Source organism: Hyla sarda, chromosome 11, assembly GCF_029499605.1.
Source record: "Hyla sarda isolate aHylSar1 chromosome 11, aHylSar1.hap1, whole genome shotgun sequence".
NCBI classification, from domain to species: Eukaryota; Metazoa; Chordata; class Amphibia; order Anura; family Hylidae; genus Hyla; species Hyla sarda.
Window position 1 is genome coordinate 105,905,387 of NC_079199.1, and position 27,044 is coordinate 105,932,430.

Here is a 27,044-nt window from a genome sequence, read left to right on the forward strand (position 1 = left end):
CCTCGGAACATTTGTTTTCATTCTGTGCACAAAAAATGAGACTTTAGAAATATTTATAGCAGTAAAATGAGAAGGTCCATTTCACATTTTGTAGCCTGTTAGCAGGAATTCCCTCTCGGGGCGTCGGAAGCGGCAGGTCACATGTTCCTTCCAGTCCAGTGACCGTCTGTCATGAAGCACCAGCAGGGAAAAAGGCTTCTGGAGTGTCCTTGTATCGTCATTTCAGTCCTTTTTATAAAGCTCGGAGTAAATGGTAGGGGGCGTCTTTGTTGAGGTTTCTCTATATTAAAGCTATTTACACCCTTCAAGTGCTAAGACAAAGCAGCACCACAATAGGAGACTCGTTACTTGTCGATGAGAAGTCCGCTACAGAGAGTTACAGTAGACTTTGGCATGTGCCTGGATGGGCATGGTCTGACCGGAAAGATATGGACAGAAGATGCTACGTATGTTTTCTAGGTCATTGTGCCGACATGACTTTGTACAGCTGCCCGTAGACATCAGACACCAGAATGGTTTCGTTGAGTCTCAGCCTCGTGCCCGTTTTGATTGTTTTTGGTCTTTCGTCAGGTTGTGAAAATGAGCTTAGATACTAGGAGGAAGGGGAATCTTAGCAGCATGACGTGAAACGCATGGTATCTGTTCCGGCCCAGATCTGCGGACTACGACAAGGGGTGATGGAGTCGTGTGTATATGAGTTTGTCTGAAAAACTTGCGGTCACCCATTGGGCAGCCCGCTCTAGTTTAATGTCTAAGCCCAGCTGGAGGTACAAACTGAGAAAGTGTATTATCTATAATTGATAAACGGAAAAGATGGCGTTCTCCACAAACTCTGCGGTCCCTGTGCTGTAAAATACAATAGCCCTGGCTGACATGCCGAGGGAGAGAGTGCATGGGCAAGGTAGGCAACATCCGTTTCGGAGAAACGAACGTTACCTACGTTGCCCCTGCACCTGCACTCTCTCCCTTGGCTTGTCAGCCAGGGTGATCCGATGTTTTTGCTGGCGTTGGTTATCTATCCCCTGCTGCATTGTGCTGTATCTGGGAAACATGTCGGGCCAGTGCTGAGCACTGTGTAGTCACATGACTACATTGAGTGGATGGTTTCATTAAACATTACAGTACATTCCATTTGGTCCACATTGTGGAAGTTACTCCAACCACCATATTAGCGTCCTGACTGGGAGGTGGAAACATCCATTCGCTGTATCCAAGAGGAATAAATACATTCTGAAGGTCGAGGGTCCCCCGGGTCTTATCCAGCAGTGACCATTCACCGTCAGTCATCCATGGGTACTGCTGCTTCTTTCTCCTAATAGCCAGTACGTCCGCACTTTCCCTTTGCCCTGAGGGGAGGATTTAATAGGATTTCAGTAACACAACAAAGGTGTAAAGTTGACACTTTTAAAAAAAAATGATTAATGGTAAAAAAAAAAAATGGGAACCGTATGTTACCTTCATCTCTATGTCTCCTCGCAAGCCCAGCTGGAAGCAGTTAAATTCCTCTAGAACATTCCGTGTAGCTGTGGAGACGTGAATCTTCAGGGCTGCAGGGTGACAGTGATTTGAGACATAAGGATGGGAAGACTGTCACGGTTAAAGGGGTATTCCGCTGCCCCAGCGTTCGGAACATTTTGTTCTGAATGCTTGGAGAGGGGGGGGGGCGTGACGTTACGACCACGCCCCTTGTGAAGTCACATCACGCACCCTCAATGCAAATCTATGGGAGGGGGCGTGGCAGACATATGACATCACAAGGGGCGTGGTCGTGATGTCACGACCCCCTGCCACCGGCACCCATCGTTCTAAACGAACGCCGGGTGCTGCACAGAGATCGTGGGGGTCTTAGCTGCAGGACCCCCTTGATCAGATATCTTATCCCCTATCCTATGGATAGGGGGATAAGATGTTTAGGGGCGGAGTACCCCTTTAACCCTATTGATGACAACATGGACTGCAAACCAAATGATCATTACTGGCAATATAGCTCAATAGGATGATGGATTCTATGGTGTCACTGACCAAGTCCGACTAAAGTCAACCTCCATTTTGTTTAGTCTAACCTGTCCCATTGGATCCTAAATTATTGGGGCAGTAGGGAATCGAAATCTCACCTTCCCCATTTGACTCCATTCTCGAAGCCGTGTTCACGGTGTCCCCAAATAGACAATAGCGCGGCATCTTCAGGCCCACGACCCCGGCGCAGACAGGACCTAGAAGGTGTATGAGGTTTTAGACAACTACACAACAATTTAACCCCACCGGGGTTAACAAAAACCTCTTTATACTATGTGTCCAAAATAAAACGTAACTTTTATTGATTATGCGTTATTAATAGTATAACTGGTGAGAAACACACATTTAAAAACACAACCCCATATGCGTCTCTTTCTAAACTCCAAAAATTGATGATCCACTGGTGGCCTCAGTGGAGTCTGAGAGCACCTATTATATTTAGGTGTTTATAGTTACACCACTGCTATTTTAGGTGACATGTGACATTGTCATTCGTTAGCCATTGTGCTCTCATATGGACTATAGATCGGCATACCGCTAGCCTGCTGTGCACCGCATGTGTGAAGCACCAGTATATAACACACACTTCCTTTTATTCATAGATTATAGTGTTGCACATTAGAAAAGGTGATACTGTCACACCCCGACTTGTTTCGCCACTATGTGGCTTTATCAAGGAGGACAACTGACAGTCGAGGTTTTAGTCAACAGCCCAGAACCACACGACCTAAAGGAGTACTCCGGGATAAGAAAACTTTTCCCCCAACCGAAGGATAGGGGATAAGCTTCAGATCTGGGGGGTGGGGGGGGGTCCGACCGCTGAGGCCCCCCGCGAACTCCCGTATGGGGCCCCGGTAGTCTGCGGCAAGGGGGCGTGTCCGACCAGCGCATGACACGGCAGCCGACACGCCTCCTCAATACATCTCTATGCACTGCATTCGGCAGTCTCCGCCTCTGCCATAGAAATGTATTGAGGGGGCATGTCGGCCGCCGTGTCATGCGGTGGTCGAAACGCACCATTTCGGCAAAGAGCCGAGGGTCCCATATGGGACATTGTGGGGGACCCCAGCGGTCGGACCCCCCCGCGATCTGAAACTTATCCCCTATCCTTAGGATAGGGGCATAAGTTTTCTTATCCCAGAGTACTCCTTAAGCTTTAGATCTTCCCCTTTGACTCACCTGTATGAATCCCAATACGAAGCTTCAGTTGTTGGTCTGGGCGATGGCGAATTTTAAAAGTCGTGACGGCGTCCAGTAAAGCGAGGGACATTCGGGCAATCTCACGGGCATGGAGTTTCCCGTTACGAACCGGCAGCCCGGATACCACCATGTAGGCATCTCCTATTGTCTCCACCTGAAAGACAGAGCAGTGATGAGCGCCCATTGACTGGTAGTCATCCCGTAAAAAGAAACAGTCTATGCATCCTACCTTGTAGACGTCAAAGTTGTCTATTATGGCATCGAAACAGGTATATAGATCGTTCAGTAGAGTGACAACCTATGAGGAGATGACATGATATTGTCAGAAAATCACTACAATAAAGGGGTACTCCGCCCCTAGACATCTTATCCCCTGATCTCCGGGCCGGCGCCGCAGTGTTCTGAACACGGACGGTTGAAGCTTCCGTGTTCATGACATCATGCCACGCTTTCTCCTTTCATGTCTATAGGAGAGGGCATGATGGCTAGTACATAGCCGTCACGCCTTCTGCCACAGACGTGAATGGAAGAGGCGTGACAGTTGTGCTCGCCCATCATTGGGAAATGGAGGTGAGTTTGCTCCGTGCAACAGATGAATGGGGTGCCATGCCGGAGAATGCGGGGGTCCCATCGTCCGGAGCCTCGCTATCCTTTGGTAGGGGAGAAGACATTTAGGGGCAGAGTACCCCTTTAAGCCAGGTACATGGAAAGTAGGCTTGATCTATGTAGACCATTGGCCTCAAACTGTGGCCCATCAGATCTTGCAAAACTTCAACTCCCAGCATGCCCGGACAGCCGTTGGCTGTCCGGACATGCTGGGAGTTGAAGTTTTGCAACATCTAAGGGGGCCACAGTTTGAGACGCCAATGTAGACATTGGATACCTGCATTGGCGTGCTCTCGGCCGACAGAGCTGTGAACCCAACGATGTCACTGAAGTAAATGGTGACGCTGTCAAAGGCTTCGGCCTGAACCGTTTCTCCTCTTTTGAGCTGTTCGGCAACGGAGCTGAATAATGGAGAAGATACCTTGTGAGTATTGAATGATCTGGAGAAGGTCGGAGGCAGGGACGGTGTAGATGGTGCCTCCAATTATCAATACTATAAGATTTATGGTGGAAATATCTATTAGTGACCATAGACAATGGAAGATGTAGAGACCTGATGGGTGGATGTAGAGTACTGGGGGGTTCTTCTTGTACTTACTGAGGCAGGATCTGGTAGAGAAGGGCCTCCGCCTTCCGTTTCTCCTCCAGATAGGCCTGTGTTCTGTCTTCTACGAGCTCTTCCAGGTTATTGGCGTACTGTTCCATACGAGAGAGCAGGTTGTCTAAGATGTTACTGCTGTTTTCTCTATGGGGAACAGACAAGAAAAACAATATATGAGAAAATCGGATGATGTTGGATGAAAAGGTCCTCTGCTTATTTCTCCATATTGGGAATATGTAGACGTAAAATATTAGATACAGATGACACTGCTGCCGGCTCGGAGATCGCGGGAGTCCCCAGCTGCGGGACCCTCACAATTTAAATGGGCACTGTCACCAACTTTATTTTTTGATATGTTGTAGTACTTATGTACTACAACATATCTCTTATATGCTTTTATTGTTTTTTTTTTCATTAAAAAGGTTTAATTTACAGTCCTTTTTCAGTTAGGCTGCACTCGCTCCCTGCCTGTCAATCAGACAGGTGTGAGTGAGCGCATTGGCTCCCCGGCCATTGGCTGGGAGGCCACTCCTCCCGCACATCGCCGCCGCCGCCTCGTTGCTGCCGCTGTCCCTGCACGCCCGCTGCCGGACTCTGCAGTAACTGCAAGTGTAATGAGGGAACGGGGTATGCGGGAAGGGGGGAGGGAGGAGGGAACGGGCTAGTGCCGTAGCTGGGGGGGGGGGGGGAGGGGGAACGGGCTAGCAAAAAAAAAATAGGATGGTGGGAGCTACCCTTTAGCATCTTATCCCCTATCCTTATATGGATGACGAAGAATGAGAGGAAGGATAAGCAGGACTTAAAGGGGTACTCACACTTCGGCTCTTGTTCCGAACACTGGGTGCAGGCGGCAGTGATTGTGCCCTCAGTGCAAGTCTATTGGAGGTCCTATAGACTTACATTGAGGGGTTGGAGCGCATTCTAAATGAACAGCAGGTGCTGCACAGAGATTGCAAGGGTCCCAGCAGAGGGACCCCGCAATCTAACATCTTATCCCCTATCCTTTGGATGGGGGATAGGATGTTTACAGCAGAGTACCCCTTTAATCCCTTCAGTACTTATCAGATGCTGTACGCTTGACAGGAAGTTGTGTAATCCTTTTCAGTCTGACCACAGTGCTCTCTGCTGACATCTCTGTCCTTGTCAGGAACTGTCCAGAGCAGGATAGGCTCCTACTCTAGGCAGTTGATGACACGGACAGAGGTGTCAGCAGAGAGCACTGTGGTCAGACTGGAAAGAACTACACAACTTTCGGTGGAGCATACAGCAGCTAAGTACTGGAAGGATTAAGATGTATTAATAGAAGTAATTTACAAATCTTTAACTTTCCGGCAACATTTGTTTTCCATCGGAGTACCCCTTAAAGGGGATAAGAGGTCTGATCGCGGAGGTCCCGCCGCTTGGGGATCCCCTCGATCTCCCTGCTGCACCCAGCTTTCGATTGGAAAGTCGGGTGCAGCGTCGGAGGCTCATGACGTCACAGCCACACCTTGCTTGTGACATCATGGTCACACCCCCTCAATGTAAGTTTGTGTGAGGGGGCATAGTCTTACACTGAGGGGGCGTGGCCGTGACGTCACGAGCCTCCGTCCAGCATCGCCAGTCATCCGGCATGAAGCAAAGTTCGCTTTGTGCATCGGATGTCTGGGGTGCCGCAGCCGAGATAGAGGATAAGATGTCTAGGGGCAGAGTACCCCTTTAAAGTATATTTTTTAAAACAAGATGGGTGTCCATAATGGAATGTGGTGGAGGTCAGAAGGTAAAGATTTTTAGGGCGAGGGAGACGTTTCACCTGTTGAACTTGCGGAGTAAGACTTTGATCTGGTTGAAGTCTGGTCTGTCCAGTGGGTCCTCTGCCCAGCATCGTTGCATGAGGATGCCCAGCTCCTGGATATGGCAGTAAAGGTTGGTAGACGGTCTGAAGTATGGCTTCTCTCGGCTTCTTACTCTTTCTATGATTTCTGGGGATAAGGATAATGTAGATAAGTATGTGGAGCAGGATCGGCACCCAGTCTGGTGTCAATGCCGGACGTATGACCCGTCTGGCGTCAATGCCGGACGTATGACCCATCTGGTGTCAATGCCGCAATGCTGGACGTATGACCCGTCTGGTGTCAATGCCGGACATATGACCCGTCTGGTGTTAATGCCGGACGTATGACCCGTCTGGTGTTAATGCCGGACGTATGACCCGTCTGGTGTCAATGCCTCAATGCCGGACGTACGATCGGTCTGGTGTCAGTGCCGGACATATGATCGGTCTGGTGTCAATGCCGGACATATGATCGGTCTGGTGTCAATGCCGGACGTATGACCCGTCTGGTGTTAATGCTGGATGTATGACCCGTCTGGTGTCAGTGCAGAACATATGACCCGTCTGGTGTCGGTGCAGAACATATGATCAGTCTGGTGTCAGTGCCGGACATGTGACCCGTCTGGTGTCGGTGCAGAACATATGATCAGTCTGGTGTCAGTGCCGGACATGTGACCCGTCTGGTGTCGGACATATGATCGGTCTGGTGTCAATTCCGGACGTATGACCCGTCTGGTGTCAGTGCCGGACATACTACCCTTCCGGTGTCCGTGCCGGACGTATGATCGGTCTGGTGTCAGTGCCGGACCTACCTTTAGGACTGTAGTCCCCGCTGTCCATGTAGAAGACCCCGTTCCTCAGCGCAATCTCTTGCAGTATGATCCCGAAGCTGTACACGTCTCCCTTCTGACTGCCCTGTGGATTGGGAGACTCCATGCGCAGAAACTCCGGGGCCGTCCATAGTTTCTCTATAGCAGATATGAAGCGGGGATGAGTAATTCGGAAAATATACAATAAATCCAGCTAAATGGAAGCCGATGAACAATCTTATGTATAGGGACCACAGTCAGTCTCGTCCTCGTGAACAGGCATATAGGTCAGTGACCTGTATGCTTCTCACTAGTCACTGACCTATATGCGTGTTACCCACAACTTCATGTAAAAATGTGTTTGCTCGGTGAAGCCATCTGTGCCATCCATGCCTTATGCTTCTTCCTCCCTCCACGTCCACAGAACATCTGTCTCATAGTAGCTGTCCCAGTTTACTCTCCCTTCCCCAGTGCAACCGGTAACTCTTATTAAAGGGGTACTCCGATTTTTTAAATCAACTGGTGCCAGAGAGTTCTACAGATTTGTAAATTATTTCTATTTTAACATCTTAATCCTTCTAGTACTTATCAGCTGCTGTATGCTCCACAGAAAGTTGTGTAGTTCTTTCCAGTCTGACTACAGGGCTCTCTGCTGACACCTCTGTCCATGTCAGGAACTGTCCTAATCCCCAAAGCAAACCTGTCCTGCTCTGGACAGATCCTGACACGGACAGAGGTGTCCAAATGCTGGGAACCCTGCAATCTCCGGAACTATTGGACCAGGCTCTCAGTGAGTAGCGCGTGCTGCAGACTCCATTCGTTTTAATGGGAGAGTCATGAGACATGAGTACAGCACTCTGGCATCTCCAGCACTCCCATAGAAATGAATGGAGCGTGTGCCATCTACTGGTAAACAACAAGTACGTCTCACTGACGGCCGGGGTCCCCTTCCGGAAGTCATGGGGGTCCCAGCAGTCAAACCCCCATTACCGCGATTAGCTACCTATCTCCTATCCTGCGGATAGGCAATAAGTTCATTTTGGCTGGAGTTCTCTTTTAAAGGAAAACTGTCAGCCTGTTCACCCACACTAAATCCAATACACTGGGTTATATTGCGGGAGAACAGGAGTCCATAGAGTGGTCACTTACTTAAATTGCTCCAGTCGGTCCTGAGATAGCGGCTTCCGAAGTTCCCTTGCTGCATTCAGGGAATTGCGTGGGGGAGGCGGCCCTCTGTCAGCTCCTAATTCCCCCGCTATTTAAATTTTCATATTTTTCATCTACATGTCCTAGTGATGTGGGGTCACCAGTCACGTGAGCGCAGCCTTTCTCGGCAGAGCGCATGAGCCGGAAGATTTAATCAGGACGGGAGAGCAGGGGAAAATCTCCCAGCGCATGCGCTCTGCTGAGATGGTGCTGCGCTTACGTGACTGGGGACTCCACGTCACTAGGATGTGGAGTTGAATAATATGAGTATTCAAATAGCGGAGGTGGGATTAGGAGGTGACAGTGGGTGGCAGAAGCGGCCAGCCAGGGGGGCCCGCCTCCACCGCGCAGCTGCCTGAATGCGGCAAGGGAACTTTGGAAGCCGCTATCTCAGGACCTACTGTTCCAATGTAAGTAAGTGACCCCTATATGGACTCCAGTTCACCCTCACTATAACCCAGTGTATTGGATTTAGTGTGGGTGAACAAGCTGACAGTTCTCCTTTAAGTGGCCTAGACATAGTGCAGAATGAAGATTTAACCATAGTGTCCAACCATTGTTATTTTACGGAACATGTCTTACTGGCAAAATAAGCGTGAGAATCCTCGGAGTCTACAGCCATCCGGAAACTGGCCAGTCCATAGTCGGTGATCTTCAGCACGAAGCGGCTATCCACCACGCAGTTGGACGACTTCAGGTTCCCATGGGACATAATGACGCTGTTGTGCAGGAAGAGCATTCCCTGGATGGATAAACATTAACAAATGTAAAATACAATAGCCCTGGCTGACACGTCAAAGGAGAGAGTGCAGGGGAAAGGTAGCCAATGTCCGTTTCGGAGAAACCGATGTTGCCTACCTTGCACCTGCACTCTCTCCCTTGACGTGTCGGACAGAGTGATCCGATCTTTTTTAATTTCTTCACTTTTGGATAACGTTAAGTTGCATTTACCCTAAAGTAGGGATGTCCCAATACTGGTATCGGTACCGATACTGGACATTTGCACGAGTACTTGTACTCGTGAAAATGTCCCCGATACCTAATCCGATACTCACCGGCAGGTATTGCGGAGGTGCCGAACTATGGAGTATGCCCAGCAGCTGAGCGCATGTCATAGCTGGGACCTGTCACTAATGCCGAACATCACCGATCGCGGTGATTTACGGCATTAACCTTTTAGATGCCGCGATCAAAGTTGACCGAGGCATCTAAAAGTCCTTGAAGTTAACTGCCGGTTATCTCAGGGATGCTGATCGAAATCACCGCGGTGAAACCGCGATGTCCCGATCAGCTGAGAGGATGTCCAGAGGTCACCGTGCTCCATGCCATCCGATCGTTGCTCCTTTACTGTAGCTAGCCATGGCAGGCAGTAGTAAAGGAGTGCCGATAACACTGATCACTGCTATGCTATGGCAGATCATTGATCAGTGTATGCAATCTACAGATTGCATGTAATAGAGCCCTATGGGGACAAAAAAATATATGAAAAATATGTGTAAAAATAAATAAATAAATGTTAATTAACCCCTTCCCTAATAAAAGTTTGAATCCCCCCCCACCTCTTTTTAAATAAAATTAAAATCTTTTTATGAAATATAAAAAAAAAGCCCTTCCTCTAAAAAAATTAAAATAAACACCCCTTTTTCCCATTAAAGTTAAAAAAACGCTGTGACATGACATAGAAAAAAGTAACGGTAATTGGTATTTGCGAATACTCGGTCTTAAAAAAATTGTATTACGACATCCCTACCCTAAAGACGACCTTCCACGACTCACCTTCACAATATCATTGATAAGTGAATATCTAAACATCCAGTCCAGGGTGATGCTCTCGTTCTCCAGAATATCCTGGGAAACAAGTAGTTAATATGAACCAATTATTATGTGTTCTGGAGGGCACATTATATCCTACATGTCACAATGATAGAGACGTATTGATATGACTCCTACCTGCAGGCTGCCCCGAGGACAGTACTCTGTCAGGATGCAAACGTTTGGAGGGTCAATACAGGCACCCACAAAGCGGGTGAGGTGTTCATTCTGCACATCCCTCATCTAGAAGACACACGGTGGAAAGACTGTGAAAATTGCATCGGATCGACCATCTGGTCACATAATATAACGTGCTAAATCCAATTATCAGACATTGCACCAATAGAGAAAAGATGGGCAGGAGCAAAGGAAGCCAGGAGGAGGAGAAGACATAGGACCATGACCGGGAACTAGATGAAATGACTTATAGCACATGCTTCTTAGGGACCCCCTCAAAGAATTCACCAGGCTTGAGAGGAGACCTAAAGGGGTTCTCCAACATAAGGTGACTTTAGTACCTAACTGCCAGACAGTAATGGACATGCTTAGGAAGAATCCGCGCTTGTCTTGGGCCTAAATGGCTGTGTTGTGAGTCCACCATAACGCTGCTGCTTTCTTTTTGTTATACGGCTATTTCCTGTTGTGGTTCCCTCCTTCCAACTACAAGTCCCAGGATCCCTTGTTTGTAAGTGTGAGGTCACTTTTTGTCCCTCCCACACATCAGCCTCCCCAACCATTGCAGCACACCTGAGCTATGCTGTACTGTCCATGAAACTACAATTCCCTGCAGCCCTGTGGAAAGTGATCTCCTCCCGACCCAGCCATCGCTTCACTCATTGAACACAGACAAGCTCCCTTTCAACACCTGACTAGTGATGTAATGTCTCGGGTCGCACTGTAACCTGGGAAAACCTGAGGTGACACTCGTTTTGTATGCTGCTAAGAAAAAACATGGGGCGAAGATCACATAAGAATTGTGACACCACCATCTAACACAGGTACAGACACTATGTAATGAACTACACTAACTGTACAGCCCCTGTAGCATAGTCAGATAAAAAAAATCTTTAGAATCCCACTTCTCTACAAATGATCCTAAAAATCCCAAAAAGTTTTGAATAGACCGACTTGCAACTCCCAAATTTGCTCAATTTTACTCCGCGAAGGATTTGGTGGTAGAGGAAGAAAAGATGTTCATAACCAGAGGGAAAGGGATGGAAAACATAAGGAACCTGGAGAGAAGGCGGCGGCTAGAGGAAGAACGTAAATGGTGAATCTACTTCGATACTAAGAAAAGGCCAATAAAGAGTGGAGCAGGATAGGATGATGGGACCTTCCGATGGGTGTGTGTAGTAGACAACCAGATTCTTCTTATTCCTGGCCATACATAACAGATCTCTCCTCATCTCCTCTGCTGGTCTTTGTCTTGAGGCGGAGAGGAGAAGGTTACTGAGACCTCAGGTGATGTCTTATCTCTACAAGAACAAGGGGAGAGTTGGGAGGCCCCATACACATGAGATGGTTGTCCAATCTCACAAAAATGGTCAGGGACAGAAAACTTTAACCCCTTAAGAACTCAGCGCTTTTCCATTTTCATTTTTTCCTCATCGCCTTCTAAAAATCATAACGCTTTCAATTTTGCACATAAAATTTCATATTATGGCTTATTTTTTGCAACACCAATTCTACTTTGCAGTGACATTAGTCATTTTACCAAAAATCCATGGCGAAACGGAAAAAAAATTCATTGTGCAACAAAATTGAAGAAAGAATTTAATTTTGTAACTTTTGGGGGCTTCCGTTTCTTCGGGAAAAATGACCCCTTCTCTTTATTCTGTAGGTCCATACGGTTATAATGATCCCCGACTTATATAGGTTGGATATTGTCGCACTTCTGGAAAAATCATAACTACATGCAGGAAAATGTATAAGTTTAAAATTGTCATCTTCTGACCCCTATAATTTTTCCGCATATGGGGCGGTATGAGGACTCATTTTTTGCGCCGTGATCTGAAGTTTTTATCGGTACCATTTTTGTATTGATCGGACTTTTTGATCACTTTTTATTAATTTTTTCATGCTATAAAAAGTGACCAAAAATACACTATTTTGGACTTTGGAATTTTTTTGCGCGTACGCCATTAACTGTGCGGTTTAATTAACAATATATTTTTATAATTCGGACATTTCAGCACGTGACGATACCACATATGTTTATTTTTATTTACACAGTTTTTTTTTTTTTAAATGGGAAAACGGGGGTGATTCTAACTTTTATTAGGGAAGGGGTTAAATGATCTTCACTTATTTTGCAATGTTATAGCTCCCATAGGGGACTATAACACTGTACACACTGATCTTTTACACTGATAATTGTTATCCCATAGGGGACTATAACACTGCACACACTGATCTCTTATACTGATCATTGTTATCCCATAGGGGACTATAACACTGCACACACTGATCTTTTACACTGATAATTGTTATCCCATAGGGGAATATAACACTGCACACACTGATCTCTTATACTGATCATTGTTTTCCCATATGGGACTATAACACTGCACACACTGATCTTTTACACTGATAATTGTTATGCCATAGGGGACTATAACACTGCACACACTGATCTCTTATACTGATCATTGTTATCCCATAAGGGACTATAACACTGCACACACTGATCTCTTATACTGATCATTGTTATGCCATAGGGGACTATAACACTGCACACACTGATCTCTTACACTGATAATTGTTATTCCATAGGAGACTATAACACTGCACACACTGATCTCTTATACTGATCATTATTATCCCATAGGGGACTTTAACACTGCACACACTGATCTCTTATACTGATCATTGTTATCCCATAGGGGACTATAACACTGCACACACTGATCTCTTATACCGATCATTGTTATGCATAGGGGACTATAACACTGCACACACTGATCTCTTACACTGATAATTGTTATTCCATAGGAGACTATAACGATCCACACACTGATCTTTTACATTGATCAGTGGTTTCTCATAGGAAACCAGTGATCAATGATTCTGCCGCTTGACTGCTCATGCCTGGATCTCAGGCACTGAGCAGTCATTAGGCGATCGGACAGCATGGAGGCAGGTAGGGATCCTCCGGCTGTCATGTAAGCTGTTCAGGATGCCGTGAATTTCGCCGCGGCGATCCCAAACAGCCCCCTGAGATAACTGGCAGTGATTTACTTTCACTTTAGACGCAGTGTTGAACTTTGAACGCTGTGTCTAAAGGGTTAATAGCGCGCGGCACCATGAAAAATTAAGTTTTCTATGTTTTATTTGTGTTTAAAAAAGCTGCCACTAGGATTCACACTTTCCAATTGTGTATCATGGCTCAGAGTCCCTGGTTAATATCCTTTAGAGACAATGAATGTAGATTAGATATCTGTTGATCTTTAAAGAGTACCTCTCGTGATCTTGTTACATTTATAATCCTCACAGTTCATTGTTCCCATCATGATAAACCACCCCCTACCTTTTATTTTTATTATTTTTTCGTTTTCTACCTTGCTATTGCTCAGTCTGTTAGATTCACAGACTGGGAAGGGGCGTTCCCCAGCAGGCGTGACATCATCTGAAGCCATACACGGGGGAGAACTTCCTTCTTCTCTCTGCTACACACAGCCCAGTGCAGTTCAGTGTGAGATGAGCTATGATTGGATAAGGCTGCACACACCCCTCTCAGTATTTCCTGATTTTGGACTTCTTCCAGGCCAGCAGGAGTCCAAAGTCTGTGCAAGAAATGGAGGGAAATGTGCTCTGGACAAGTAGGGAGACACCTAAGGGTTTTTCCTTCATACCTGCTGCAGCTGGATTTCTCATGTTTAGACAGATGGATCTTTAAGACCTTACATTGATTATTTGGCTCGAACAAAAATCACAGCTAAAGAATTTCCACTAACATCTGAGCTTTTAATGGTATCCAAGGATCTCGTTCCTTCACCAAAGTGATCTTCGGGGAGCCATAACTTACTCTGAATGGAGGGAGATGAGTCGTAGACCACAATTTACAGCCGCACTGGACGTACAGATAAGCTGGTAATGCCTCTCAGTGTTCCAGCAGTCTTGAATGTGAAGATCTTCTGGGATTTCCTTTATCAGGACATGTTGTTGGTCTATTTGGATGAAATCCTGTTCTGTTCCGGAGACCTTTTATCAATTATTAGAAAACTCCCATTATGCCAAGTGGCGCCCAGAACTACCCTTCTTGGTTACATCACTTCCTCCAAGGGTCTTCTCATTGGTCTAGATAAAGTTCCTTCAGTCCTAAACTGGTCGCAACTTGTGGCTCTCATGGTTGTCCGGAGATTCCTCAGCAAATTATTGTTTCCAATTTGCTTTCCCACATTGTTTCTTCTCTCACAGTTTTATCTCAGATAGTTAATCCTTGTGATTGGCCAGATTCTTCTATGCAATTCTTCAGACAAACAGCGGGTGGTGACCAAGGGGCTGGAATATCGTAACGTCACGACTCCGCCCCCGTGTGACGTCACCCCCTGCCCCCACTATGCAAGTCTATGGGAGGGGGCATGACAGCCGTCACGCCCCCTCCGATAGACTTGCATAGCGCGGGCGGGGGGGGGGGGTAACATCACAAAGGGGCGGAGTCGTGACGTTACGATACTCCGGCCCCTTGTTCGCCACCCGGCTGTTTGTGAGCTGGCACCGTGGTGTGCAGCTCAAACAGATGGGTGGCGAATACAAGATTGCGGGGGTCCCCAGCGGTGGGACCCCCGTGGTGAGACATCTTATCCCCTATCCTTTGGATAGGGGATAAGATGTCTCAGGGCCGGAGTACCCCAGGGGTACTCCGTCCCTAGACATTTCTAAGATGTCTGATCACGGGGGTCCTGTGCTCTGGGACCCCCCCACAATCTCTGTGCAGCATTTAGAATGCTGGGTGCAGGTGGTGGGTATTGTGCCATCATGGCCATGCCCCCTGTGCCGTCATGCCATGCCCCCTCGATGCAAGTCTATGGGAGGGGGCGTGACATTCACCACGCCCCCTCCCATATACTTGCATTGAGGGGGCATGGTGTGACAGCACAAGGGGCGTGGCCATGATGCCATGATCACAGCCACCCGCACCCTCATCAGGACAAGTGGCCTGACCTGTTACCCAGTTTTGAGTTCCCCCATAGCAATCATATCTCCCAGTTCTTCCTGTAATCAGTATAACCTATAGACATGGGCCTCAGGTTCCTGCGGTGGTGGATATTAATAAAGCCATCTGGATGAAGGTTCACAAGGACTAGAAGGTTACTGTTTCTAAGGCTAAAAATGCTGCCAATAAGCAACAATACTAAGGATTGAGTATGACTGTTCACAGACAAAAAGTTCCATTCTATAAAGTTAATACACAGTTAAAGGGGTTCTCCACCATAAGGCGAATTTAGTACTAACCTACTACTAAATAGCCATGCTTAGGAAGAATCCATGCTTGTCTTTGGGCTAAATGGCTGCATCGTAAGTCCACATTGTAAAATGGCTGTCCTGTTGATGTTCCCTCCCTCAAACTATAAGTCCCAGGATCCCTTATTTGTTAGTGTGTGGCCACTGTTCTTCCTCCCACACATCGGCCACCCCACCCATTGAAGCACACCTGAGCTCCCTACCATTCAGTGATGTATTTGAAACTACAATTCCCCAGCGGTCGCTCCACCCATTGAAACAGACAGACTCCATTTGCACACCTGATTAGGGATGTAATGTCTCAGGCCACATTGCAAACTGGGAAAACCCCAGGAACACCGTCAGGTGAGGAGTAACAAGAGACCTCTTTGTGGGGTTCTTATAACACATCATAACGTAAGTCCCTGTGTCTGAACCCCCAGAGCGATGACTTTCTAGGGTCTCCATCACATCCTTTAGGACTAGACTTGAGGGGCAACCGTGTGCGGTCCTGTAGCTAGGGGTTAATGCTTCTCCTGAATGCAGCGTACGACATTACCGCCGCACATACATATGGATGACGGCCTCATCTTCCCAGTGATGGATTCTGGACATTAAATGCCCAGATAATTCCTGATTTAGGCTTCGACAGAGCGAGTGCGGGCGGGAGGGAGGCCAACGGAGAAGAGACTGCAAATATTACTGAAATGTCAGCGCCGGTTCTGATTAATATTGGGGCAGAGAAAATAACATTATCTGCAGGTATTAGAGGGAGAGAGGACACAGTGAATTCTAAAGAGTAGGGCAGAGAACATGAAAAAGAGGCAGGAGAGGGAGGCTGGAGGGTGAGGCAGGAGAGGGAGGCTGGAGGGTGAGGCAGGAGAGGGAGGCTGGAGGGTGAGGCAGGAGAGGGAGGGTGAGGCAGGAGAGGGAGGTGGGAAAGGGAGATGGGAGGGTGAGGCAGGAGAGAGGGCAGGGGAGGGAGGCAGGAGGGGGGAGGGTGAGGCAGGAGAGGGAGGCTGGAGGGTGAGGCAGGAGAGGGAGGCTGGAGGGTGAGGCAGGAGAGGGAGGCTGGAGGGTGAGGCAGGAGAGGGAGGCTGGAGGGTGAGGCAGGAGAGGGAGGTGGGAAAGGGAGATGGGAGGGTGAGGCAGGAGAGAGGGCAGGGGAGGGAGGCAGGAGGGGGGAGGGTGAGGCAGAAGAGGGAGGGCGAGGCAGGAGAGGGAGGTGGGAAAGGGAGATGGGAGGGTGAGGCAGGAGAGAGGGCAGGGGAGGGAGGCAGGAGGGGGAGGGGGAGGCAGGAGAGGGGGCAGCAGAGGGAGGCAGGAGGGGGAGAGATGAGGCAGGAGGGGAGGCCATAGAGGAGGGGGAGGCAGGAGAGGGAGGCGGGAGCAGAAGGCAGGAAATGGAGGCAGGAGAGGAGGTTGGAGAGGGAGGCAGGAGGGGGAGACAGGGAAGGGAGGCAGGAGAGGAGGTGGGAGAGGGAGGCAGGAGGGGGAGACAGGGGAGGCGGGAGTGGAAGACAGGGAAGGGAGGCAGAAAAAGAAGGCAGGAGAGGATGTGGGAGAGGGAGGCAGGAGGGGGAGACAGGGAAGGCGGGAGTGGAAGGCAGGAGAGGAGGTGGGAGAGGGAGGCAGGAGGGGAAGGCAGGAGAGGAGGTGGGAGAGGGAGGCAGGAGGGGAAGGCAGGAGAGGAGGTGGGAGAGGGAGGCAGGAGGGGGAGACAGGGGAGGCGTCAGAGGGAGGCAGGAGGGGAGGATGGAGAGAAAGACAGGAGGGTGACGGACGAGGAGACAGAGGATGAGCCATGGACAGCAGGCCATCACTAGGACAGTTAGACACCTAGGGTGTAGAGTGGTGTTTCCCAACCAGTGTTGCTCCAGCTGTTGCAAAACTACAGCTGTTGGCTTTCTGGGCATGCTGGGAATTGTAGTTTTGCAACAGCTGGAGGGCCACAGTTTTAAGACCACTGTAGTAAAAGGTGGGGCCATTAGCTCCAGCACCAGCCGCCTAATTAGATGACCAGGTGCAGTGATCAGACTCCACCCCTTCTCTCTACAAAACCAGAGGATTCATGGGAGATGTAGGCAGCATTAGGAAATCATTTCTGTGCTAAATTGCAATCAGTATAGCTGAAAACCCCCATGCCTGCCACATCAGCTACAACAGGTGAGCACAAGACACACACAAGACCCTCTGCATTACTCTCTTATAATAGTCTATGCTGCTTATATAAGAAAAAAAGAAATCCCTGGAGTGCTTCTTTAACCCATAACAAGTAACCTCGGGGTCAACAATTTGTGTAGATTGCATATTTTGTTTGGCGAGGCAGAAAAGCAGCTGGTTGTCCAAGTATTCCGCTTCTTTTCTGCTCTCTCCAGACAAGAGCCATTATTGTCACCACTTTACTGCTTAACAAGTGACAAGCGTACAGATTAGCGCACAGGCCTCTATTCAAGGACTATTTGGACGCCAGAGAGAAGCTGTGACCGACTAACTCAGGTTAAGTGGAGGAGAGCAGAAGGGTAGAGCCGGCGCTCACAATAAGGAGGGAAACAAGAGAGATGTTTATGTTCAACAAGAACAATTCTGTGGAGTCAGCAGAGACCGAGCCAAGGAAGCGTCCGAGCCGAGACGGCCCCCAGATGTCAGAGACCGAGGAGCTAGGGATGATGGGAGAGGAGGCACCAGATAATGGCCATAAATGGTGGAGACCACCGAGCTTCACTCCTCAGATAGACATCGTATAGGAGGAGCTAGGGATGATGGGAGAGGAGGCACCAGATAATGGGCATAAATGGTGGAGACCACCGAGCTTCACTCCTCAGATAGACATCGTATAGGAGGAGCTAGGGATGATGGGAGAGGAGGCACCAGATAATGGGCATAAATGGTGGAGACCACCGAGCTTCACTCCTCAGATAGACATCGTATAGGAGGAACTAGGGATGATGGGAGAGGAGGTGCCAGATAATGGGCATAAATGGTGGAGACCACCGAGCTTCACTCCTCAGATAGACATCGTATAGGAGGAGCTAGGGATGATGGGAGAGGAGGCACCAGATAATGGGCATAAATGGTGGAGACCACCGAGCTTCACTCCTCAGATAGACATCGTATAGGAGGAGCTAGGGATGATGGGAGAGGAGGCACCAGATAATGGACATAAATGGTGGAGACCACCGAGCTTCACTCCTCAGATAGACATCGTATAGGAGGAGCTAGGGATGATGGGAGAGGAGGCACCAGATAATGGGGATAAATGGTGGAGACCACCGAGATTCATCGTATACAGACAACACAATGCTTACATGCTTCAGTTCAAACAGGACTTTGCGAGTCAGTTCTATGCGTTTCCGGTTGATGTACTTAACAGCTACAATATTTCCCTGCAATTGAAAAGAGGTTAAATGCTGTAAGATCAGGTGACAACATGGTATCACAGCTTAATGAGAAATAATGGAGATAATGTAGAGTTCCAAAAAAGTTGTTTATAGCATAACCTTTAATATATATATATATATATATATATATATATATATATATATATATAATTCATAAGCTAAAATTATTCCACCAACATATTCCCGTCATATCAATCTTACATGTCCCGACGTGTTTCTCCCAAATGAGATTACAAAAAGTGGTTCGTCAGGGGACATTCAACATAATACTGATGGGTAAACAGGCTCTTATAAGGTGAAACGGTCTGCCTCAGAAGTTGGTTACATAGTACCGCTGGTTGCCAGCCATCCCGAGTGAGGAGCTATGGCTACTGTTGGGGTTCTGGGTGTTCCGATCTTGGATTTTTGTATTTACTACATACATGTCTGTATGGAGTTTCTTATTACTATTGGTCCACGATATCTTCTAGTCTTTTATTTATTTGTTATCCTGTCAGATGTCCCCTGATGAACCACCTTTTTTTTTAAATCTTATTTGGGAGGAAATGCATCAGGGTGTGTATTATTGACATAACACCCAGGATGCCAGGGCAGCCAATGGCTGTCCGGGTATGCTGGGAGTTGTAGTTTTGCAACATCCAGAGGGCCACAGTTTGGAGACCACTGCCAGTAAAAGATGGAGCCATTATCTCCAGCACCAGCAGCCTAATTCAATGACCAGGTGCAGTGATCAGAATCCACACCCTCTCTCTGGAAAGTCAGAGGATTCATAGGAAATGTAAACAGCATTAGGAAATCATGTCAGTGCTAAATTGCAATGAATATGGCTGGAAACCTCCATGCCTGCCACATCAGCTAAAACAGGTGAGCACAAGGTGTACACAAGAACCTCTACATTATTTCCTTACAATAGCCTATGCATAAAGGTTGTGTTTTACTTGAGTTTCACAGGCCCCGTGATAACACATCATAACATCCCATTAAAATTACAACTCCTACAAGATGGCTCCCTGGGGACCTATCTGGATAATGCTTTGTCTCCAGAGAGCCATGATATTGGCTTAAAAGATTTTTGTGCGGTTTTCACATTAGCAGTGTGGCATCAAGGGATCCTACCTTGAAATATGCCGTCTTGGCAAAGATCTGGAATTGGCCTTCAGTTGTGAGCAGGGAGCCGTAATTGGAGCCTCTCTGGAAGGAAAATAAAAGGAACAATAATAAGTTTAGACAACCCGTTGGGAGGACAGCAAGAACTATAAGAGGTCTGTACGGAAGGTGTGAGGACAATGGGAGGGATGATGAATGATCAGATGGGAGGGATGAATGATCAGATGAGAGGGAAGAATAATCACATGGGAGGGAAGAATGATCAGATCGGAGGAAGGAATGATCAGATGGGAGGGATGAATGATCAGATGGGAGGGATGAATGATCAGATGGGAGGGATGAATGATCAGATGGGAGGGATGAATGATCAGATGAGAGGGAAGAATGATCAGATCGGAGGAAGGAATGATCAGATGGGAGGGAGGATTGATCAGATGGGAGGGATGAATGATCAGATGGGAGGGATGAATGATCAGATGAGAGGGAAGAATAATCACATGGGAGGGAAGAATGATCAGATGGGAGGGAGGATTGATCAGATGGGAGGGATGAATGATCAGATGGGAGGGATGAATGATCAAATGGGAGGGATGAATATTCAGATGGGAGGGAGGAATGATCAGATGGGAGTGATGAATGATCAGATGGGAGGGATGAATGATCAGATGGGAGGGATGAATGATCAGATGGGAGATGATAACTCCAAGTCCAGGAATGAGAAGACATGATGAAGGTTGGGAATGAATACACGTGGGGTGACATCAGACGTACACGGGGAGATAATCCAGGTCTACTACAGTTTTTTTTTTAGAACATTCAATAAAAGATAAAAAGCAAAAAAGAGTTAAATGGTCACGTGACCTGAGATAATTTATGGTAAACTGCAGCCAACGTTGGAGGATCTGTGATATTATCTACGTGTGATGACGAATGTGGTAAATAGCGGTATAAAAATAGTAACAGAATAAACTGAGCGAAGAGATGATTGGTGACAAAGCTGTGGACCCGAAGAAGGAGAATAAAGAAGAGGACAAGAAGAATGAAGAAGTGATGGAGAGGACAAGAAGAAGAATGAAGAAAAGCTGGAGAGGGCAAGAAGAAGAATGAAGAAAAGATGGAGAGAACAAGAAAAAGAATGAAGAAGTGATGGAGAGGACAAGAAGAAGAATGAAGAAGTGATGGAGAGGACAAGAAGAAGAATGAAGAAGTAATGGAGAGGACAAGAAGAAGAATGAAGAAGTGACTGAGAGGAACAGAAGAAAAATGAAGAAGTAATGGAGAGGACAAGAAGAAGAATGAAGAAGTGATAGAGAGGACAAGAAGAAGAATGAAGAAGTGATGGAGAGGACAAGAAGAAGAATGAAGAAAAGATGGAGAGGGCAAGAAGAAGAATGAAGAAAAGATGGAGAGGACAAGAAGAAGAATGAAGAAAAGATGGAGAGGGCAAGAAGAAGAATGAAGAAAAGATGGAGAGGGCAAGAAGAAGAATGAAGGAGTGATGGAGAGGACAAGAAGAAGAATGAAGAAGTGATGGAGAGGACAAGAAGAAGAATGAAGAAGTGATGGAGATGACAAGAAGAAGAATGAAGGAGTGATGGAGAAGACAAGAAGAAGTGATAGAGAGGACAAGAAGAAGTGATAGAGAGGACAAGAAGAAGTGATAGAGAGGACAAGAAGAAGAATGAAGAAGTGATGGAGAGGACAAGAAAAAGAATGAAGAAAAGATGAAGAGGACAAGAAGAAGAATGAAGAAAAGATGGAGAGGACAAGAAGAATGAAGAAGCGATGGAGAGGACAAGAAAAAGAATGAAGAAAAGATGAAGAGGACAAGAAGAAGAATGAAGGAGTGATGGAGAGGACAAGAAGAAGAATGAAGGAGTGATGGAGAGGACAAGAAGAAGAATGAAGGAGTGATGGAGAGGACAAGAAGAAGAATGAAGAAGTGATGGAGAGGACAAGAAAAAGAATGAAGAAAAGATGAAGAGGACAAGAAGAAGAATGAAGAAAAGATGGAGAGGACAAGAAGAATGAAGAAGCGATGGAGAGGACAAGAAAAAGAATGAAGAAAAGATGAAGAGGACAAGAAGAAGAATGAAGGAGTGATGGAGAGGACAAGAAGAAGAATGAAGGAGTGATGAAGAGGACAAGAAGAAGAATGAAGGAGTGATGGAGAGGACAAGAAGAAGTGATAGAGAGGACAAGTAGGATGATGAAGTGTTGATATCGGCTAAAAGGGTCAAACTACTTAAAAAATATGAAATCCAACAAAACGACCATAAAAATAATGTAAATAAAAGGTGCATCTGGTGCCTCATGGTTCTAGTTCTGTTCGGTCTCGTGGTTTATTGTCTTCTGATTGTCAGGACCTGGTGGAGATGTCTCCTCTAACCCTACATGTCTCTTCTATATAGAGGACGGAGAGATCATGTCTCCTCTAACCCTACATGTCTCTCCTATATAGAAGGATGGAGAGATCATGTCTCTTCTATATAGAGGACGGAGAGATCATGTGTCCTCTAACCCTACATGTCTCTTCTATAGAGGATGGAGAGATCATGTCTCTTCTATATAGAGGACGGAGAGATCATGTCTCCTCTAACCCTACATGTCTCTTCTATAGAGGATGGAGAGATCATGTCTCTTCTATATAGAGGACGGAGAGATCATGTGTCCTCTAACCCTACATGTCTCTTCTATAGAGGATGGAGAGATCATGTCTCTTCTATATAGAGGACGGAGAGATCATGTCTCTAACCCTACATGTCTCTTCTATAGAGGATGGAGAGATCATGTCTCTTCTATATAGAGGACGGAGAGATCATGTGTCCTCTAACCCTACATGTCTCTTCTATATAGAGGACGGAGAGATCATGTCTCCTCTAACCCTACATGTCTCTTATATATAGAGGACGGAGATATCATGTCTCCTCTAACCCTACATGTCTCTTCTATAGAGGATGGAGAGATCATGTCTCCTCTAACCCCACATGTCTCTTCTATAGAGGATGGAGAGATCATGTCTCCTCTAACCCTACATGTCTCTTCTATATAGAGGACGGAGAGATCATGTCTCCTCTAACCCTACATGTCTCTTCTATATAGAGGACGGAGAGATCATGTCTCCTCTAACCCTACATGTCTCTTCTATATAGAGGACGGAGAGATCATGTCTCCTCTAACCCTACATGTCTCTTCTATAGAGGATGGAGAGATCATGTCTCCTCTAACCCCACATGTCTCTTCTATAGAGGATGGAGAGATCATGTCTCCTCTAACCCTACATGTCTCTTCTATAAAGATCTTTGTAAACACTCATGGATTTGGCTCTGAGGGTTGTTGTCACCAGTAGGTGATGATTTCGTTACGAGGGTCTCGTTCCCCCCAGATATTATTCACAGTTTCTTTTCTCACACCCGATGACTAAGCACACGGTCTATCCAGTGTCTCTCTGAAATGTTTCCCATTCTCTATGTATTAGGGAAGCTGCAGCGAAGCTTCCATTGCATCGTGGGTGGTGAATTCTGTTCTACATCAAAGACATTTTCATTGACTTGGGTCTGATCTTAGCATCATCCATATCATCCATATCAGGGATGTCTACACGCCTCTCCGCCCATCAGGGATGTCTACACGCCTCTCCGCCCATCAGGGATGTCTACACTCCTCTCCGCCCATCAGGGATATCTACACGCCTCTCCGCCCATCAGGGATGTCTACACGCCTCTCCGCCCATCAGGGATGTCTACACGCCTCTCCGCCCATCAGGGATGTCTACACTCCTCTCCGCCCATCAGGGATGTCTACACGCCTCTCCGCCCATCAGGGATATCTACACGCCTCTCCGCCCATCAGGGATGTCTACACGCCTCTCCGCCCATCAGGGATGTCTACACTCCTCTCCGTCCATCAGGGATGTCTACGCGCCATTCCGCCCATCAGGGATGTCTACACGCCTCTCCACCCATCAGGGATGTCTACACGCCTCTCCACCCATCAGGGATGTCTACACGCCTTTCCACCCATCAGGGATGTCTACACGCCTCTCCACCCATCAGGGATGTCTACACGCCTTTCCACCCATCAGGGATGTCTACACGCCTCTCCACCCATCAGGGATGTCTACATGCCTCTCCGCCCATCAGGGATGTCTACACGCCTCTCCGCCCATCAGGGATGTCTACACTCCTCTCCGCCCATCAGGGATATCTACACGCCTCTCCGCCCATCAGGGATGTCTACACGCCTCTCCGCCCATCAGGGATGTCTACACTCCTCTCCGTCCATCAGGGATGTCTACGCGCCATTCCGCCCATCAGGGATGTCTACACGCCTCTCCACCCATCAGGGATGTCTACACGCCTCTCCACCCATCAGGGATGTCTACACTCCTCTCCGTCCATCAGGGATGTCTACGCGCCATTCCGCCCATCAGGGATGTCTACACGCCTCTCCACCCATCAGGGATGTCTACACGCCTCTCCACCCATCAGGGATGTCTACACGCCTTTCCACCCATCAGGGATGTCTACACGCCTCTCCACCCATCAGGGATGTCTACATGCCTCTCCGCCCATTAGGGATGTCTACACTCCTCTCCACCCATCAGGGATGTCTACACTCCTCTCCGCCCATCAGGGATGTCTACACGCCTCTCCGCCCATCAGGGATGTCTACACGCCTCTCCGCCCATCAGGGATGTCTTCACGCCTCTCCGCCCATCAGGGATGTCTACACTCTTCTCCGCCCATCAGGGATGTCTACACGCCTCTCCGCCCATCAGGGATGTCTACACGCCTCTCCGCCCATCAGGGATGTCTACACGCCTCTCCGCCCATCAGGGATGTCTATACGCCTCTCCGCCCATCAGGGATGTCTACACGCCTCTCCGCCCATCAGGGATGTCTACACTCCTTTCCACCCATCAAGGATGTCTACACGCCTCTCCGCCCATCCGGGATGTCTACACTCCTCTCCGCCCATCAGGGATGTCTACACGCCTCTCCGCCCATCAGGGATGTCTACACGGCTCTCCGCCCATCAGGGATGTCTTCACGCCTCTCCGCCCATCAGGGATGTCTACACTCTTCTCCGCCCATCAGGGATGTCTACACGCCTCTCCGCCCATCAGGGATGTCTACACGCCTCTCCGCCCATCAGGGATGTCTACACGCCTCTCCGCCCATCAGAGATGTCTACACGCCTCTCCACCCATCAGGGATGTCTACACGCCTCTCCGCCCATCAGGGATGTCTACACGCCTCTCCGCCCATCAGGGATGTCTACACGCCTCTCCGCCCATCAGGGATGTCTACACTCCTCTCCACCCATCAGGGATGTCTACACTCCTCTCCGCCCATCAGGGATGTCTACACTCCTTTCCACCCATCAAGGATGTCTACACTCCTCTCCGTCCATCAGGGATGTCTACACGCATCTCCACCCATCAGGGATGTCTACACTCCTTTCCACCCATCAAGGATGTCTACACTCCTCTCCGTCCATCAGGGATGTCTACACGCCTCTCCACCCATCAGGGATGTCTACACTCCTCTCCGCCCATCAGGGATGTCTACACTCCTCTCCACCCATCAGGGATGTCTACACTCCCCTCCGCCCATCAGGGATGTCTACACTCCTCTCCGCCCATCAGGGATGTCTACACGCCTCTCCGCCCATCAGGGATGTCTACACGCCTCTCCGCCCATCAGGGATGTCTTCACGCCTCTCCGCCCATCAGGGATGTCTACACGCCTCTCCGCCCATCAGGGATGTCTACACGCCTCTCCGCCCATCAGGGATGTCTACACGCCTCTCCGCCCATCAGGGATGTCTACACGCCTCTCCGCCCATCAGGGATGTCTACACGCCTCTCCGCCCATCAGGGATGTCTACACGCCTCTCTGCCCATCAGGGATGTCTACACGCCTCTCCGCCCATCAGGGATTTCTACACGCCTCTCCACCCATCAGGGATGTCTACACGCCTCTCCGCCCATCAGGGATGTCTACACTCCTCTCCACCCATCAAGGATGTCTACACTCCTCTCCGCCCATCCGGGATGTCTACACTCCTCTCCGCCCATCCGGGATGTCTACACTCCTTTCCACCCATCAAGGATGTCTACACGCCTCTCTGCCCATCAGGGATGTCTACACTCCTCTCCGCCCATCAGGGATGTCTACACGCCTCTCCGCCCATCAGGGATGTCTACACGCCTCTCCGCCCATCAGGGATGTCTACACTCCTCTCCGCCCATCAGGGATGTCTACACTCCTCTCCGCCCATCAGGGATGTCTACACTCCTCTCCGCCCATCAGGGATGTCTACACTCCTCTCCGCCCATCAGGGATGTCTACACTCCTCTCCGCCCATCAGGGATGTCTACACTCCTCTCCGCCCATCAGGGATGTCTACATGCCTCTCCGCCCATCAGGGATGTCTACACGCCTTTCCTCCCATCAGGGATGTCTACACTCCTCTCCGCCCATCAGGGATGTCTACACTCCTCTCCGCCCATCAGGGATGTCTACACTCCTTTCCACCCATCAAGGATGTCTACACTCCCCTCCGCCCATCAAGGATGTCTACACTCCCCTCCGCCCATCAAGGATGTCTACACTCCTCTCCGCCCATCCGGGATGTCTACACGCCTCTCCGCCCATCAGGGATGTCTACACGCCTCTCCGCCCATCAAGGATGTCTACACTCCTCTCCGCCCATCCGGGATGTCTACACTCCTCTCCGCCCATCAGGGATGTCTACACTCCTCTCCGCCCATCAGGGATGTCTACACTCCTTTCCACCCATCAAGGATGTCTACACGCCTCTCCGCCCATCAAGGATGTCTACACTCCTCTCCGCCCATCAGGGTAGGTCCCTGCCTCTAAGTCTCTTGTGGAGTTGCTGGGAGCTACATCATCATCATCATCAATAATCAAAGCTATGAAATTCTACCGTCTATTAGTAGCGCTAAATCGCCAAATCAGATGCCGACCTACAGGCAACTACAACATCTCTATATCCCCATGGAC

General features: G+C 48.4%; 1 protein-coding gene across 1 annotated transcript in view; it reads right to left on the bottom strand.

Annotated features, from left to right (window-relative positions):
- Position 1: 1 nt before the first annotated feature.
- The window catches only part of NPR1 (natriuretic peptide receptor 1), a 133,265-nt gene continuing 106,222 nt past the window's right edge, over positions 2-27,044 (bottom strand). Inside the window, exons 9-22 of the mRNA XM_056547333.1 lie at positions 20,023-20,097; positions 18,814-18,891; positions 10,202-10,306; positions 10,028-10,099; positions 8,834-8,993; positions 7,049-7,204; positions 6,216-6,384; positions 4,421-4,567; positions 4,100-4,223; positions 3,446-3,514; positions 3,196-3,370; positions 2,115-2,213; positions 1,456-1,547; positions 2-1,346 (exon numbers count right to left, since the gene is read on the bottom strand). Of these exons, the coding sequence (XP_056403308.1) occupies positions 1,284-1,346; positions 1,456-1,547; positions 2,115-2,213; positions 3,196-3,370; positions 3,446-3,514; positions 4,100-4,223; positions 4,421-4,567; positions 6,216-6,384; positions 7,049-7,204; positions 8,834-8,993; positions 10,028-10,099; positions 10,202-10,306; positions 18,814-18,891; positions 20,023-20,097 (1,584 nt within the window). The 3' untranslated portion in view covers positions 2-1,283. The remainder of the gene's footprint in view (positions 1,347-1,455; positions 1,548-2,114; positions 2,214-3,195; positions 3,371-3,445; positions 3,515-4,099; positions 4,224-4,420; positions 4,568-6,215; positions 6,385-7,048; positions 7,205-8,833; positions 8,994-10,027; positions 10,100-10,201; positions 10,307-18,813; positions 18,892-20,022; positions 20,098-27,044) is intronic.